This window comes from Marmota marmota, unplaced genomic scaffold, assembly GCF_001458135.2.
Source record: "Marmota marmota marmota unplaced genomic scaffold, marMar, whole genome shotgun sequence".
NCBI classification, from domain to species: domain Eukaryota; kingdom Metazoa; phylum Chordata; class Mammalia; order Rodentia; family Sciuridae; genus Marmota; species Marmota marmota.
The window spans coordinates 28,600,087-28,618,935 of record NW_025999853.1 but is presented as its reverse complement, the minus strand read 5'-3'; the positions used below and the strand labels follow the sequence as shown (position 1 = coordinate 28,618,935).

The window sequence follows — 18,849 nt, the reverse complement described above, 5'->3', positions numbered from 1 at the left end:
AGAGATTTAACAGCTTGGTTTGCTAGAGAAGTGCTTGAATGCTGAGGATATGATTGTAGCTATTTAACTTTATTATTCCTTAAGAAAACTACTAGAGGGCCATATTTACATATAATATTTTTCCTAATTGCCTAATTTTCTCTTTTAGATTTTAAAGCGGAAATGTTTTATATTTTAGTATGACATGAATTTTAATGTGAGATAGGGACTACTTTTTTCTAATGTCATTTATTTATAACAGTTAATATTTTAAAGCTAATTCACATTTATATCGCTGAGTTTGTTCAAGCTAAATAAATTGTATTGATAACATCTTACATGTATTAAAACAACTAAAAATCATCTTATTTATAGCAGAGGGCATATAAATGTATAGATAGTTGTAGGAAGGAAAAATATTTTCTGTGGCATATACACAAAGGTTGGTTAAAGAAAAATATGAGCTGATGTAGAAAAAAGGAATCTGAGACAGGATGGATTTGTGACATGTCAGCTGTGTGACTGGATCAAATCACAGTCTGAATTCAAAACATAGCAGCTTGATTTATTTTAGTGACTAGGTTATGAGTGACATAACATTGTCAATTTCTTCAAGTTTGCACTGATAGAGAAGATCAACCCCGAACTGCTGGGGAGATTTGGAATGGGGGCATTGATGAGTGCGTCCTGTACAAATGTTTGGAGAATGGAAGCATCATTCCTGTAGAACCTGACTGTGAAGAAGAGCCCTCTCCCTTTTGTGAACGAGAAGCCGAAATTGTCATGGGCACCATTGATAAGCTGACCTGTTGTTCAAAGGAAGTTTGTGGTATGTGCACAGGTTGATGCCTCCAAATTAGTACTGCAAAATAGGTTCATTCTTTGTGTCCTTGACGCTTGGTCTAAACAAACATATAAGGGTTGAGGTAGCAATATAGTCCTGCCATAAATGTCATTTTCTCAAATATATTATGCAAATACATACCAAAACTCTGGCTATTAATAACAATACAATTATTCAGCAATATATGTCAAGAGAAAGGATATGGAAAACTTTAAGGCGTGACAATCAGGGGTGAAAGACTACCAGACAAAACTTAAAGCTGCTCTTTTTTTCAAATATAGATTGCCTTGTGAATGGAATAGGTTTAATGATGGTGGAAAAACATGTTAGTGAAAGTCATTTTCCTGTTTCAAGTTCACAGCCCAAGTTTTTAGTTTTGGCCACTATTTTTAATGTTCTGTTTCTTGCTTCTAGGATGTGACATGAATTTGTGTGAAACTACCATTCCAACATGCACAACTAGTCAAAAATTGGTTGTTGGTTATAGCCCTCTTTCTTGTTGTCCACAGTACAAATGTGGTGAGTTAATCAATTTGGAAAACTGAGTAAGGTTCATTGTTCATTCAGAATAGTGGATTAGAATCTCTTTCTTTACATCTTCAAGAAAATAATTTGTCATAAGAGATTTCAGGGTTGCTATTTCTATGTTTCTGTTAACATTAAGATCTTTATATCACTAAATTCAAAGAGAACTAAGCACTATTTCATTTATTTTACTTTTATTTATTATTTCTTCATCTTACAAATTTTTAAATACATTTGTGTTTCTGCAGAATGTGACCCACTCAAGTGTCCTGTTATTTCAACACCAGAATGCAGAGAAGACCAATTTATTATTCATGTTCAGCAGGGAGAACCTTGCTGTTTTCCCCCTCTCTGTGGTGAGTATTCTAGAGATAATTTTTAGGAAGAAGAGGGAGGATCTAGAGAGACTCCTTTATTTGCTCTGAATTTCATGGTGACTGATGGAAACTGATATTCTAATTTTATTCTCATAGGTATAAAACTGAATAAGAACTGTAGAAAGAAAAGTACAGACACGAATTGATGTGAATATACTTTGTAGACAACCAGAGATTTGAAAAATTGTGCTGTATATGTGTAATAAGAATTGTAATGCATTCCGCTGTCATATATAAATAAAAAAATTAATTAAAAAAAAGGAAAGGAAGGTACAGCATTTTAAATGACTCTTAACCGTTACTATTCTTAGAATCTTCCCCTACCCCAAAATATATGTATGTATTTGTCTAAAACATGGTCAAGACAATAAAATCAAGTTTTTTTCCTTTAATAAGGCAAGTATCTAATTTTTTTGAAGAAAAATTTGTTACTGACTTTCCTTGAAGAACCAGTTAGAATAATATGCTCTGCTAAGACATTATAGGACTTTTTAAAACTTTATGTTCTGCACATCAGAATATAAAGTTCTGATGATCTCAAAAGAGAATGGTAGACAATAGAGTATCTAGGAAATAATTAGAGCTAAGTAATCTGACAAATTGGATATTGAAAAATAAAGAATTATCTACTTTCCAATCCAAATGAATTGTCATATCAAAGATTGGTGCTTAATTTAGGTTTCAGATACACCTAGGAATATCAAAACACATTTGTTTGAATCATTTAAGGTCCTTTGCAAGTGGCAAAAGCCAAGAGATTTTGGGTAGATGAAACACTAGCAATTATTGGAAGGATTTGGGGAAGTATGAAAGCTGTCCAGCCAGACTCTGGGAGGAAAAGCCAGCTGCTGTAGGTGAAGGCCACTGGTGATTGAGCCAGCTCAAGCCATTTCTTGTCCCCGGGTACCTTTATTTATGATTTAAATTCCATAGGAGGAGATTTTGATTATTCTACAATGGGTTATCCTACAAAGTGGGCTGGTGAGAGTGAGGCACCTCATTCACAGTCATTTCGGTACTGTGTGGGTGGGCATTTCTCAAGGTTATTCAGAGAATTATTATATTTGGGAGGGATGCTAAACAGCTCAACAGAACAAGTGCCTTCTCCATTGTTATTCTTTAAATTAGAATAATCAAGGATAGTGAATGAAGTAAACTTCAATAAATTAATCAATGATAGTTTGATCTTAGTAAGGATGAATTACTCCAGAAAACTGAATGCCCTTTATTTCTGATAGATGGTGTTCTGTAGGTCACTGTACTTAGGAAAGCATAAAGCAATATATCATCTGGGCAGTATCATTGTTTTATGATCAAATAAAGAACCATGCCTTATTTTCTTTGTTTCGTATTTTATTTAGTATCCATGTATTTTATTTTGATTTGATTTTTGTATTGTAACCTGAATTAACATTTGATTTGCTTTCAGCTTAGCAGTGACTTTTGGCTTTTTGTTTCACCTTTAGTTTGTGAACCTTGCACTGAACCTATTCCACTATGTTCTGATGGGGAATTTTTAACGGTGAATCTTAATACCACACATGTCTGTTGTCCTCAGTATTACTGTGGTGAGTGTATTGAAACTAGTTAAAAATATTTTGATGTGTCTAAGAAATGACCAGAAATATTTATATGTTTAAGAAGCCCAGTGGCTCTTAGGTGCACTGTTACAGCAGACCCTTTATCAGGGCTTTGCACTTGAGGAGCTGTGTTAGCACTGCTGTTACTTACAAGACACTTGTTCTATCTACAACTTCACATGGTGAGGCAGCACTTGAGAGATGAGTCTATGACCTGCATCAGTAAACAAGATGGTAGGTAATAAGATTCAGCAATTACATAAAATTAATCTTTATCCATGTGGTTTCTCCTTCTAGTCTGTGAAACAAATCTTTGTCCTCCACCACTGCTCAACTGTGCAGAAGATATGAATCTTGTCAAAGAAAATTTATCTGGGCAATGTTGTCCAACATGGCATTGTGGTAACTAATTTCATACTCAAAAGCTTTATTATAATAAGCTGATATATTTTGATCAATGTAAATATGTCGATTTTTGCCTTTTAGAGTGTAACTGTGAGAACCTTATAATGCCAACTTGTGAAGTGGTAAGAACACATATTTAGAATGTTTATTATTCAAATTTACTCTTCCTTTGTCTCCTTCATTTCTGAATTCTTCAGAGTTAATGGAAATATCTTCATTAAATTGTACTGAAGTAGATTCAATTAATGTGCTCTTTTATTACAGAAGTCAACCTTTTATATTTTATGTGAAACAGGAAAATGCAACCCATGATTTTTTTAAACTAGTGACTAAATATACTAACATTGTACTTACTGAAGGTCACTAGTTTTTAAATGAAGCAAAATATGGAAAAATATTATTTGAAAACTGAAAGGTATTTCAAATCTCAAATGTCATAGAAATACTATTTATAATGGCCCAAAGTAGAGATACCTGAAGGTGATTTTACTACTGACTTTAAAGGAGAAAGATGCTTATATGGGAGTAAAAAAATACCATCATATTTGATATAATAATAAGTATTGGTAGAATAATCAAGTGGATAATTCCTATAGGTGGGTATTATTGAGAATAAAGGTGTAACTAAATATGTGGATAAGATCTCAAAAGAAATAGGCATAGACTATGAAATAGGGAAGAATAGAAAACTTAAAGCTAAGCTTGAAAGAAGGGAATGAGCACTGTGGCTTTAATTATTAAAAAACAGGTGTATAATTACTTAAAAGAGTTAGGACTAGCCAAATTTTTCCTTATTTCATCTTTGGATTAGCTTAGGCACTGGCAATTTTTTTTAAAAATTCCATCTTATTTCCAATAACATTGGAATGATGTCTTTTGACTAAAGTCATAAAATTACCAAATGAATTAATGATAATGAAACTAAAATGTATAAGGCGCTATAAAAATAAGATATTAGCTTATGGGAAATGCCTTTTATATGTTATTATGAATTGATTTGAATAATTTTCTTATGTAAAGAATAAAATTCATTTTATTTCTAATGTGATATGAAAATTAAAGAAACCCAGGAAAATTTGATATTTAAAATGTAATTCTCAAAGATTTAAGTCTGGATTGATCAAATTATGTTAAATGCATGTACAAATATGGCATAATTAATCCCACTATTATGCATAATTATAATGTATTAATAGAAAAATTTAGGTCTGGTCCTGGGTATTCCTTACAGGGCAAAATATGAGAATCTGTCATGATAACATTTACTAACAGTCGAAGATTATATACTACTTTCTGTGTGTCAGCCTATTTCTAAGCCCTTTAAGTACATTGACCCATTTATTTCTCTCAATAATACTAGGTGGCAAGCAATATTTTATCTCTCTTTTACAATAAGGAAAGTGAGGTGCACATTGGTTAAGTAACATGCTGTAGCTCACACAGCTAGTGAACAGCAGAGCCAGGATTGGCAGAACAGGGTTACAGTCCTGTTCGCAAGTCCATGCTATTAACTGCTACACTAGACCCTTCTGCTGCTGCTCTATCTGCCATATCAGCCTTGTTTGGATGCAGACTGCAGAGTTCTGGACCACCTCTACAGAGAAGATCACAAACATTTCCACACAGCAACATTTCCAGGGTGTCAAGCACTCTTTTAGATCCAGTTGCCCTCTAGAAGTTCAGAATCAAACAATGTAATTTTAAAGTTATGACAGACCACAAAGATCATCTTATCCACCTTCTCTCCCTTAATAATAATAAAGCTTAAAGAGATTGAGTGATCCACAGTCAATGGATCAGAGTGACCCACCCCCCTGGGTTACTAATGAAATGACCACTAGGTTAACCTAAGCATAATCACTAAAATATCTTGCCAAGCACTTGTTGTGTGTTTAGCTGTGTGGTAAGACATCTATTAGATGTTATAATGAATGTGTATTTTAACAATTGTCATAATAAGCTATATAAGTCACATAATAATAATAATTTCTTTCTAATAGGGAGAACTTACTGCAATAGATCATAACTTTCAGAGTGACTGTGGATGTTTTCAGTATATCTGTGGTAACTACTTTTTAAAATAACTTTTAATAATAGATGAATATTTTGGTATATGTTGCTTTCTATTTATAAGTTTAAAATGATCTTCTTTGAGAGAGATACATATTAAACCAATCACCAATATTTGAGTAAAAAAAGTACTATTAATTTTCTTTTGAAATATCTCGAAATGTTCTGAGAACTTGGTAATAAGAAAGAAAAATGTTTTTTTTTCCAAAGCTTTCACAGGATTTTAAAGTTGATATCAGTTTATATTTAATTTTTAAAAACAGACAATATCTAATTGTGTGAGGTTTTTTCCCTTTGTTGTATATGATTGATGTCAACATTGTAAAGCATAAGTAAACTTGATTTTTCTATGAAATAAAGAGTGTTCATATTAAGTAGTAGCAGGATAATAGGAAGTAAAACTTTTGCTCAATGGCTTGAAATTCTTGTATTTTTATATTAGAGAAAGCTTATGTTCAGAGTTGGAGAGGCACAAAGCTGTGCTAAGTATATCATATAAGCTGTGCTAAGTATATCATATTCCAGCTCACTCTAATTTTTACCACTTTTAAAGACACAGTAGTGCATTAAATTAGCTCTCTCCCTCAGGAAATATGATCTATATGACTATTTATATTGTAACACTAAAAACTGAATAACTGCTCTCAAATAAGCATTAAAAATCACGAACACTGCAGAATCCCAACTTCATGAATTAGATGTAGCCTCTGTCCGCATCCATGTCCATCAGTGGTTGTGCTGTGTCCTAAAGAGAAAGCAGCAAGTAGCTTGCCCCTCACTGGGATCTCATATTTCTGAAACCTGATACAAAATATAGATTTTGAAGGAAGTTGAATTATAAGGGATGAATGTGCTGTATTCATTATTAATTAATATTCTAGAGTTATTACCAATGTGTAAGAATCTTACTTGATTTTGAAAAAAACTAGCATATCGCATGAAAACATAGGCTTAAATGTAAGTTTATTTGATTGATTAATATAACATTTTATTTTCATATTATTTTTTATACTTTAGAAAAGGATGATGTGTGTGTATTTCAAGAAGCATCAGTGTTGAACCCTGGACAATCTATGATAAAGTATTTTAAAGGGGACTTTTGTTATAAAATTGAGTGTCTGGAAGAAAAAGATAACCACACAGGGTTTCACACTTTGAATTTTACGATGGTGAATTGTTCAAAAGAATGTGATATTGTAAGTATTCTTTATAAGTCATTCTGATAAGAGTTAATGAATCTAAAATTGGCAGCTGCAGAATTCAAACTAGTGAATACTCCATGAGTTAAAAATGTACTCTTGAATAGTTCTTTAACTGTCTATAATGTAATAACACACTCATTTAAAGCAGATTTCCACTTTCCTATGTATGACCTTGAGCTTCAGGAGTCTTATTATTTACAACTTGCCAGCTTGCTTGACCTGAGATCACATTCACTTTCTTGATGAGTCTTGGTTGCTAGGTGTAAAGGTTAACATCGACTTCACTTTTAATATGGTTATATAAAATCAATTATTATTTAAAGCTCTTCAAACTCAACCTTAGAAATGCTTATGGCTGTTCTGAGAGAGCATATAATTATGTTGGGAAACAGCTCCAGAACTAATTCAATAAAAGTGTTTGTATTGTTGTGTGCTAACTCAATGTACTGTCACCATATGCAGCACCAGGTGTACATTCCATCCCCAAGTGATTATGATTGTTGTGGAACCTGCAAAAATGTATCCTGCAAGTTTCATATGGAAAATGGAACATCAGTTATATATGAGGTATGCATTCCTTATTTCTTACCTTCTTTAGAAGGTATATCTTTGTGTTGCTTTTTGAAGATGACATTCTTGAGTTACATAAATCTGAAAAGTGTCACACACCCATATATACATATATACATATACATATAACAAACATAACCATAACAGTGCACTTAACACACTGCACACATTTGCTACATTTTAAAGCATTTGATAATTTCTATTATCAAAAGAAAAACATGTTTTAGTGTCTTCACTTTTTTCTCCTAGATGTGGGAAATGGGCTATGGGAAATAATGATTTCTAAACATATAAATGAAAAAGAAAATATTTCTTTGGAACTGCTAACTTTTTTTTAATAAACCAGACATTAGTGTTTTCTGAATTAAAATATTTTATCTTCTTTTATGCCAGAACTTATGTATCATTTCCAATTAACATTCACAGAAGACTGGAAGTTACTCACAAATTGAGATAGAATCTAGAGAAAAGAAAGTGGTCAGGTTTATTAACATGTTTTACTGGTCTACATGGCGTCTTCAAGTCAGAGTTTAACTATAATTATAAAATTTAGCTTACAAAATAAAGATATAGATTAACTATAGCCCAATACTTGGGTAATAATTACTTCAGCTGACTTTATTTCTAAATAGGAATTCTGAAACCAGGAACAAAATGTTATATTTATGTATTTGTTAAAAGAATAGGAATAAGTTTTATAATAACCAAAGGTATATGAAATTAGAATCATAGGTCAATAAGCACTATCATCCAATTTTTTTAAAATTTTTTTCTGATAAGGGAGTAGAAGGAAGAATAAACAAATTTCAAGAAAAGAGGTGTATAAGTAATATGATTTGCTTTTTTATAATTAGTGAGGAAATGTCAGAGTAAGAACTTTGAGACTTGGTCAGATTAGATAATTATTTTTTTAGTAGAAAGTGATACCTATTTTCTGATTTCTTCTCTATTGCCTTATTTCACAATTACATATTTGTTCTATTATGAAACCAAACACAAACACACAAACAAGTATTTTCAATAGTTTTATGTAAATTTGGAGACATTTTCAGATGGAACATTTATTCCACAAGAAGTTCTCTGCATCCTTTTGAAGTTGATTCAGTAAGATGGGAAATCGTTTACTTAAGAAAGTAAGCATATAAGGAGAGCAACTAAGAATAGAGCAGGGAGGAAGAGCATGAGAAGAAGATTAACATTAAACAGGGACGAGAGGTGGGAGGGAAAGGGAGAGAGAAGGGAAATTGCATGGAAATGGAAGGAGACCCTCATTGTTATACAAAATTACGTATAAGAGGAAGTGAGGGGAAAGGGGGGAAAAACCAGGGAGAGAAATGAATTACAGTAGATGGGGTAGAGAGAGAAGATGGGAGGGGATAGTAGAGGATAGGAAAGGCAGCAGAATACAACAGACACTAGTATGGCAGTATGTAAAAACGTGGATGTGTAACCGATGTGATTCTGCAATCTGTATATGGGGTAAAAATGGGAGTTCATAACCCACTTGAATCAAATGTATGAAACATGATATGTCAAGAGCTTTGTAATGTTTTGAACAACTAATTAAAAAAAGAAAGTAAGCCGATTTTAACATACTCAACAGTAGCTTTCTCTCTCTCTCTTTCTCTCTCCCTCTTCTCTCTCTCCATCTCTCTCTCTCTCTCTCTCTTTCTCTCTTTTTTAGGAGGGAAATACTTGGCACTATAACTGCAGCACATATGAGTGTGTTAAGACTGAAGAAGGAGCAATGATTCTGAACTACAGTATGGTCTGTCCCCCTTTTAATGAGACCGAATGCAAAATGGTTGGTACTTCGTTATGTCTAAGAAAACTCTGTATTAACTATAATTTAAAAATATCTGAGGTCATACTTATATTGTGGTGTATATTTTATAGTGCATGCTTTATTTTTTCGCCTAAATAAAAGTTCTATTTTATTTCCTTAGTTTGCTATTTTAAGTTCTATATGGTGATCCAGATTTGACTCTCTGAATGGACACTTTGCTATCTCTGGGTTTTCATGTGTAGTCAAAAGATTATTGAAAAGTCCTATGCTCAGCAAACCTAGCCCTCCTTGTAATACAGATTCATAATTGAGTTTAGCCATTGTTTTGGTAGTCAAATGGCCAGATTCATGATGTCATTCACTTTTTTTTTGGTATGGAGATTGAACCCAGATGCACTTAACCACTGAACCACATATTCAGCTTTTTTTTTATTTTTTATTTTGAGACAAAGCAAGTTGGTGAGACTTGCTTTGAACTTATGATCCTCCTGTCTTGGCCTCCCAAGTTTCTGGGATTAAAGTAGTGTGCCACAGTGCCTGGCTCATTTCACTTTTTAATACATGCTGGCCTACGTGATACTTTCCTTAGGTTCTTTGAGCACAAGCCACTGGAGGACTTAGTATAGCATTGTTGGTTCTTCACCTTTGCCTTTCAAATTATCTATTCTCTCAGAGAAGAGTCTATTGAGAGAATGGATTTCAAAAACTGATATAAATTTTATTTTAAAAGATTTTTTATGTTTTTTTTTAAAGAGAGAGAGAGGGAATTTTTAATATTTATCTTTTAGTTTTCGGCGGACACAACATCTTTGTTTTGTATGTGGTGCTGAGGATTGAACCCGGGCCGCATGCATGCCAGGCGAGCGCGCTACCACTTGAGCCACATCCCCAGACCTAATTTTTATGTTTTTAATTATTTAGGCAATATTTATCCATAATTAAAAGTGAAATTCATTCAGTTTTATAGAAAAATAACATAGTTCCATTGATTATTTTTCTAAGAAACCCCCTTTTACTGCTGATGGCTGGTCAACTAACTTTAACATGGACTGAAGTCACAGAATTAAAGCACTGGAATTAAACTTAGGCATCATCGTATTTCACAGACTCATTTTTAAAGAATAAATTGCTCTTTTATTTGAGTTACAATTAGAAAGTAAGTAAAAGCAATTAGTAATCACTATGAGAATTATAAAAGCTAATCAATAAGATTTTGTTAATTGAGCTTTACACAAGAGCCACCATAAGGAATGGAATTTTTATGAATAATAAGATATTAAAGAAAAAGATATGGTATTTAACAATTATATTGATAAACTCAATTTAGTCTAAAAGGGTAGTTTAGATTGGAGGAGTTGAAAAAATATAATAACATCTATTTTTATCTGTTATTATTTTGCTTTGGTAAAAATATTTTGAAGCGTTTGAAACATTTTTTTAAGAAGTATGTTTTTTTGCATTATTTTACACATTATTAATGTAGAAATAATATGATTTTAAACAAAATATCTGCTCCTAAGAAATTCTTATTAGAAACAGTTAAATTCCAATCACCTTTCAATAAAGGCTTTGTGATATTTGATTAAAAAAATTGTGAAGAGTTAAGTTTCCAATTTCTGGTCTAGGAAGAAATACATAAACTGTATTTTTTTTACTTTATTCTTTTTCTCTTTTCCTAGAATGAAGGACTTGTAAAGCTTTATAATGAAGGCTGTTGCAAGATCTGTAAGTGAAGACATATTACATGCAATAACTTGATAGATTAGTTTCAATTGCTCACGGTGATTGTGTTTTTCTCATAGGATTCGATTCCTATGTTACAGAGGAAAACAGATTTTATAAAGTACATTATTTCAACAACATTATCATGTGGTTGATAACTTTTTAATTTAATCTTTATCTTCTGCAGTTTATATACAATGTTTTAAATTTAGATAAATTTTAAGTTTATTGTTAGAAATTTCTTTATTATGGAATCTCCCAAAATGGATTGCATAGGATTTTAATAGATTTTAAATTTATGAGTGCATCATGGTCAAATTTTCTTGGAACATTCTGAACTATATAAAGTTAAACAGGTAATGGTGAGAATGGCCTTGAGACTGCAGTAAGGACACAAATAGTACAATGTATTCCAGGTGTATTTGAACATGTCTGTGGTTCTATACTTTTGGGAAATATCATTTTAGTGAAGTGTATTTAAATAGTACATATAAAAGTTCCCATCGTTATATTGATAATAAAGTTATGTGATATATTTTCTGTTTGTTTGAATTATAAGGTTTTATTTCATAGTGATTTTGTATATTCTAAGGACTAAAATAGAATAGAGGCATATCCATGCAACTATTTTTCTTTTTTTAAAAAGTGTTTATGAATTTTTGTCAATATAAAAATGGAAGGTCTTAGAAAATTGCGATAGTAATTTAAAAGTTGCTGAGGATGCTTTGAGGAAAAGGGCAAAAGAGTTCAGGTTAATAATGTCATGATGTAGGGCTGGATTCTTAGATACAAATTGTCATGCTTCTCAAATGAAATTTCTGAATTTCACGAAGTGGTAAATCCCATAAATATGTAAGAGTAGTCTTACCTATTCAGAACTGTACAGTCTTACTGAAGAGACTGTTAAAATGCATTAAAATAATGTTGCAACAGAGCTATGATATATACCATGGAACATAATAATAGTTTAAAATTAGAAACTCTCTTAAATTTTCTGCACAATATTTATTCCTTATGAAAATTCAATAAAATAGGTTTTAAAAGTATCCTGATGTTCAACTCAGAGAGTTAAGTAACTTGTTCTTATCAAACTTCTGTGACTGAGGAGGTGCTGAACTATATATGACCAAGTTGTATTTGCATGATGTCTGAAAAGCCAAATTCAACAAGCATATATATAAAAAAAGCAAATAGTCCAACATAAAATGGATTGATGACTAACTTGTCATTGGATTAATTTCTACAGCAGCTGTGTGACAAAGTAATGCAAAGTGGTGGCTTAAACTAGAGAAATTTATTGCTTCACAGATTTGGAGGCTAGAAGTCCAAAATCAGGATGTTGGCAGGGAGGCTTTCTAACTGGGGCTGTGAGGGAAGGTTCTGTCTCCTTGCATTGTAGATGGCTGTCTCTGTGTTTACATGGTGTCTCCTCATGTGACTGTCTCCAAGTTTCTTTTTGTAAGGACAGCAGTCATATTAATTAGAGCTCACTAATGATCTCATTTTCACTTGATGACCTCTGTAAAGACCTTGTGTCCAAATGAAGTCACATTCTAAAGTTCTAAGGGGCATAGGAATCTTTGGAGGTCAAAGATCAGCTGATAAGAGTTATATTGCTTGGACATTGAGGATAGCATAAAATCACTTATGTATTTTTAATTACTGGAGATCTTAGACACACACTAATTACTTTTTTTCTATTCATTAGAAATAGCTATTTTTCATTCAGTCTTTGCTGAATCAAATGAAAACTAATGTGTATCAAATAGTCATTGTATCATGAGTTCAAGGAATGAAATTTTACTGTAAAATCTGAAGAGGTTTATATTTTATTTCTCTTCTACTTCTTCCATGTCTAGACTCTTAGGGATGAGATGCAGGCACAGAGAGAAGCATGTTAGCATGTTATAATGTGAGGTCCTGGTTTTTATAATCCTATGTTATTTATTAGAGAAGTGAGAATGTTTATTTTATATGAGGGGAGATATTGGTGTGACTAATCTAATGAACAACCATTTACCTGCCACACATTGACACTCTTAAACCCATTACAGATAAGATCATAGTTAGTCTTTTCAGCCTTCTGGGAGGTAAGGATGGTCCCTCTACAGGTGAGATCAACAGAAGTTGATCTCCTTAGTAATGGCTTTAGACCTGTCCAATGCCTGGACCCAAGATCTTTCAAATCTACCTGGCTCTTAAAAGTTATAGATCAATGATAATCCATATTGGTTTCTCTCATTTTATATGTAAGGACTTGTGAAGTAGTTCTGTTTTGGCTTTAGAGAACCTGGTCTGTGGTCTGTGCTTTTGGGTGAATAGACTGTGTTGGAGAAATTATGGAGGTTGGATATTATAGCAGACGCTATTTAACAAAATGGGTCACAGTAAGGTCTCTGAGGAATGAATAGGAAATGCCTCTTAGTACAAACAGACTCTGCTAACAATGAATTAATGCTGTCCCAGTTTCATTTGTTGAATGAATGAATTTATCAAACAGGTTTGTATTGAGCCCCTACATGTGCCAGACACCCTTTCAGGCACTGGGACTATAATAATGAATGAAATAATATCTGCATGGATAGTGCATATTACCAAGAAAAGGGGAAAAACAACATTAACTGCACACATATATACTGATGTATAAAGTAGTGATGAGTGGTCTAAAAAAAAACAGCACCAGCCAGGCACAGTGGCGCATGTCTGTAATCCCAGTGGCTCTGGAGGTAGAGGTAGGAGAATTGTGAGTTCAAAGCCAGCCTCAGCAAAAGTGATGCGCTAAGCAACTCAGTGAGACCCTGTCTCTAACTAAAAAAATACAAAATAGGGCTGGGGATGTGGCTCAATGGTTGAGAGCCCCTGAGTTGGATACCTGGTACCCCGCCCCCACCCCACCCCCCAAATAAAAATAGCATCAAATTAAAGAGATGGAGAATAAGAGTAGTTGGGTTGCTAATATAAATTGGGGCTTAGAAACTGTGTCTTTAATGAGATGTCATTTGAGCAGAGACTGAGTGTCCTAAGGGAGACATGCAAAAAATGAAGAGTTCAAAGTAGAGGTAATAGCAAAGCATGGCTACAACACAGAGTGAGGGAAGGAGAGGGATAGACAAAAGAGGGTAAGGTAACTTTTAGGTCATGGTAAAGATGATTTCTTTCTTGACTATTCCTTTGCATTGGGTTTACAAGAGATTAGGAGGGCTAATGAAGTAATTACTGATGAAAGCACCTCAAGACACAAAATAATCTGTGCTCTGCCAACAGCACTGAGCCTTGGGCCTTGCTGAAGTAGAGCCGTCAGGGAAGAGGAAGGATCAGCATAGGAGACTGATGAGGAGCAAAATGAATTAAGGAGGATAGAGTGATGGACTGGATCTGATGCTGCCAAGAAGTGATGAGGACTGAGATGTGGCTTTGAATTCAGCAATTTGGAGGTAGTGGGTGATCTTGACAAGGATAGGTTAATTCTAAACAGTCTTAGCTACTCATCTCTCCTTCAACCAGAATGGTTTAATCAGGGTCTACTTTATATGATGGGATTTCACGTAAGCTTTTATTTCAGATGAAGACTTCATGACTAAACTCATTTGAAAATTGGTAATATAATTCCATCCTTTTGCAAATAAGGAAACTCAACAGAATGATTCAGTGACTTTCCTAAAGTGGCAGAGCAATTTAGTAACAAGTGAAGTGAGAATCCTGGACCTTTACATTCTGATTCAGGAGTTATATCCACTACCATACAATATTAAATATACATACATTCTTGGGTGCATAATCTAGTGACAATCTGTCATACACAAATGTACCATGAATGATTACAAAATATTTTCACTTAAAATCCTAAAAGATCATCACAAAGCCATAAAATCAAGGATGACCCATCCACACATTTCAGTATGATTGTTAAATAATTCATTGCATTTTTGCATTGTTTTATGTTAATATTTGCTAAGATAATGTGGCTTTAAATCTCTTAATTTGTATTTTAAAATTGATGTGTAAATGTGTTTATGCATTATTTATATATATGCTTATACATATCATGACTCATTCCCAAATTAATTTAATATACACATATACTACAATATAGGTTCATTTTAGCATTATTATATGTGTGAGATAGTTTTGATTTATGATAATGATATCTATTATAAACCAAGAAGTTTAGAAGTAGAAATAAATAAGTATAAAGCTAGAAAATATAAGAATTTATTTAGAAAGTAAAAATAAATATTGCATATGGAATGGAATTTTAAATTTTAAATTATTCATTTAGTTAATTAAATTATTGTGTAAAGTAAAATTTTAAATATCTTTTAATACTGGAATATATTTTATATAAATATATAAAATTTCAAATTTAAATATACGATGTTTAATTAAATTAAGAAACAATTTTACATGGCCCTTTGATGAAATGTGTTCTGTATTTTATCAGGCAAACGAGAAGAAAGAATATGCCAGAAAGTGACGATTAAATCAGTCATAAGGAAACAGGACTGTGTAAGCCAAAGCTCTGTAAGTGGAAAATATCATTTGTTACACAAAGAACGTGTGCTTTTCTAGAAGCATATATGTCACTAACCCATAGCACTAACAAATTTGTATGCCAATAAAAAATGCCAACATACTATGTTCAACTTTAAGAGAATTCCTATATTCAAATATTAAATATTCTCTTTGTGAAGAAGTATGACTTATTCTTAGTATAAATAATCAACAGCTCTAAATGATAATTGCAATCCAGAGAGATGGGAATTAAATCTAAATGTATTTGACCACGTTGTCTTAACTATGCAATTTTACTCAATGAAAATAGTCATAGTCATGTTTGCCCTCTTTCAAATGACTCAATTCAATGTCCTACTTCAGTTGTGACATAGCACAAGTGACAAGAGAATGATTAGATTGTGATTAGCATATCCCCCACATCCATCTAGATATGTTTGCACACTTGATGCTTTGAGTTTTGTCAGTGTTGCTATTTTGGACATCATTATGGAAAAGCTCTTGACTTCCGTGAGTTTCAATGTTGTATTTTCCACGATCTTTTAACATGCAGGAAATCGAGGGTTAAAGTGGTAAGGAAGAAAGCCTTGCTTTCATCTGACTTCTTATGGAACATAATAATAATCAGTGTTTTTAAATTTTTAAGATAATTTTCCTTATTATATCTCCTTACAGATAAATGTTGCATCATGTGATGGAAAATGCCCATCTGCTACCATATATAACATCAACGTTGAAAGTCACCTAAGATTCTGCAAATGTTGTCGTGAAAATGGAGTACGAAACTTGACTGTGCCTCTGTATTGCTCAGGAAATGGCACTGAAATTATGTACACTCTCCAGGAACCTATAGACTGCACATGCCAGTGGAATTAAAATCTTGGATTCCAAGAACTCTGTACATCATAATGTCAAATTCAGTTAAATTTTATGACCATTATTTAGGCACTTGGCAGACTTACACTGTTTGACAATAATGTGTTTTTAAGACTACTGGGATTTGATGATTTTATAGTTGGTACAAAATATATACAGCTCCAAGGGCAAATATCAGATTTATTAGATTTATTGCTTCATTTTAGAGAATCAAATGATCATAAATTGTTCAGTTGAAATGCTATTATGTTTATAACTGCAGCACGGCACAAATCTGGAATGGTTCCATTAAATAGAAGGCTATTTTGCAGAATTCCTTCAGTTTCACTCATGAGTTTTTTTTTTTTAATTTGCAGTTTTCCAAACCTATACAGATTAAGATATCTTATAATTTCTACTGTTTAGTTTGATAAATGTGAGCAGTTAAATTGGCAGCTAGATAGCCTTAAAGAATTGTGTATTTAGAGACAGATCATAAAGCTATAGGATTTTAGGTTACTAAAATGAATATTAGGGATTTTATTGCAAAGTCCTCTCGTTTTGCTGGTGTAACTGATAACCAGAAAATACTTATGACTTGTGTAAATTCATTCAGCATAACAACGTGTAGAATTCATGTTAACAGCTGGATTAAGTTCTAGGCCTCTTATTCTATCATATGTTCTTTTATTTTGAACAGCTTAGTAAGGTGTCTAAATCTAGAATCTTTAATTCTTAAGGAGTTTTCATTGGACATTATTAAAAATTTTAAGTTCAATATGTTTATAAAAATGCTTCATATACATTAATAGTTATCTCAGTAGTAAGGAGCACGGAAATAGAGCATCATTTTCTTAATAGAAGAAGGATAACTTTAGCTTTTATTTTTTGTACCATTAAAACTGCTATTAAAATTGTTACTAGTTAACATTTAGTTAGATAATTACTGTATCACTGACATCTGATTTTTAAGATGTATTTACGTACTATTGAAACTGAGTGCTATTTTGCCATTAATGCTGCTGCTTTGCCAATAAAGAGAGAATCGAAACTAACTGAATGTATTAATAATTTTACAATGGGATGCTACACTTTTTGATACAGTAGATTATTGACATTTGCAAGGCATATATCTTAAAGTCTTTGTGAGTTCACAAATTCTTTGCCACCTAGAGCACACAATTATCTCAGTTTCTTCCTCAGTAAAGAAAGGAGTACTTACTGAGTGTGAGGGGCAAAAGATGTCCAGCATCAATAAGAGAAGAGTAAAATGACAGTGAGAAGCAAATGCTTGGATCTAATAAACTAGGCTCAGGCTTGAGGGAGGTGATTTGCTTTCACATACTAATGTTTCCACTTCACAATCATGCTTCCCAGAAACACTGCAATTTATCTTGGATCTCCATGGTTACTTAGAAATTGATAAAAGGATTAATATTGCATCTGCAAAGTCCCTGCATCTACTGTGTATAAAAATGATTTATCTTGTTTAATATAAATGTTTTCTGTAGACATAAACCATTTCAATCTCTTTGATTTTTATTAACATATTGATTGAAATAAATGTTTTTGTTTAAAAATATTAACATTGTACTTAAGAGATAAAATGTTATGTACCTCAAATAGAAGTGTGTAATGTTGTACATTATCTATTGCCCATTTTCAAATTTCCAATCTGTGAAATATTTGTTATTAAATTAAAAATATTAAATGATCTTTAAACATATTTGTGGGGGGAAAGGAAAAAATTCTTTTAGAACTTTGTGAATATCCACCAAATATAACAAATAACAACTGAGGCTCTTCCATGTTACCGGCACTATTTTAAACTCTGGGAACATAGGCCAACAAAATGAACATAGCCCTCACCTTCATTAACTTAGAGTATAGGGAGAAAGCATACCTTAACCAGCTGTACATATGTGGAAGTTCAAATGGAGACCCCAAAACTTATTGGAATGTAGTATAAGCTAAAGGAGCCCTCAAATCAGCAGAATGGCATAAGGGAGAAATAAATAGAAAATAAATAGAAATAAATGGTGTTGAGACAACAGGATAGTCACTGGGACAGAGAAATTTGGATTTATACATCCACTGAGATTGGGATAAACTCTAAATGAATCAGTAATTCAAATGTTCCAAAACAACAGGACAGAAGTTCTAAAACAGTTATAAGATTCATTATAACCTTAGATGGAAAGGGCTGTTCTCATTCTGACTCAATATCTAGAAGCCTAAAAGAAAAGATAAATAAATTTAATAAGAAAATTGGAAACAAGCAAAGTCTTCATGGCAAAAAAAAAAAAAAAGTAGAACCAAAGAGACAGTATTTGCAATGTGTCACTGACAAAGTCTAGTATTCCTACATGGAAAGAGTTCCTGAGAAAAATCACAAAAGGGAATAATTGATGAGAAAAACTTG

General features: G+C 32.5%; 1 protein-coding gene across 4 annotated transcripts in view; it reads left to right on the top strand.

Annotated features, from left to right (window-relative positions):
• Positions 1-18,069, top strand: part of Otogl (otogelin like) — a 124,998-nt gene extending 106,929 nt beyond the window's left edge. For all 4 annotated transcript variants that reach the window (XM_048804626.1, XM_048804619.1, XM_048804614.1 and 1 more), the window contains 13 exons: positions 596-808; positions 1,238-1,342; positions 1,597-1,704; positions 3,192-3,293; positions 3,603-3,707; positions 3,792-3,832; positions 5,711-5,774; positions 6,798-6,976; positions 7,445-7,549; positions 9,237-9,356; positions 11,018-11,063; positions 15,502-15,581; positions 16,248-18,069. In XM_048804626.1, the coding sequence (XP_048660583.1) occupies positions 596-808; positions 1,238-1,342; positions 1,597-1,704; positions 3,192-3,293; positions 3,603-3,707; positions 3,792-3,832; positions 5,711-5,774; positions 6,798-6,976; positions 7,445-7,549; positions 9,237-9,356; positions 11,018-11,063; positions 15,502-15,581; positions 16,248-16,448 (1,469 nt within the window). In that variant the 3' untranslated portion in view covers positions 16,449-18,069. The remainder of the gene's footprint in view (positions 1-595; positions 809-1,237; positions 1,343-1,596; positions 1,705-3,191; positions 3,294-3,602; positions 3,708-3,791; positions 3,833-5,710; positions 5,775-6,797; positions 6,977-7,444; positions 7,550-9,236; positions 9,357-11,017; positions 11,064-15,501; positions 15,582-16,247) is intronic.
• Positions 18,070-18,849: the final 780 nt, after the last annotated feature.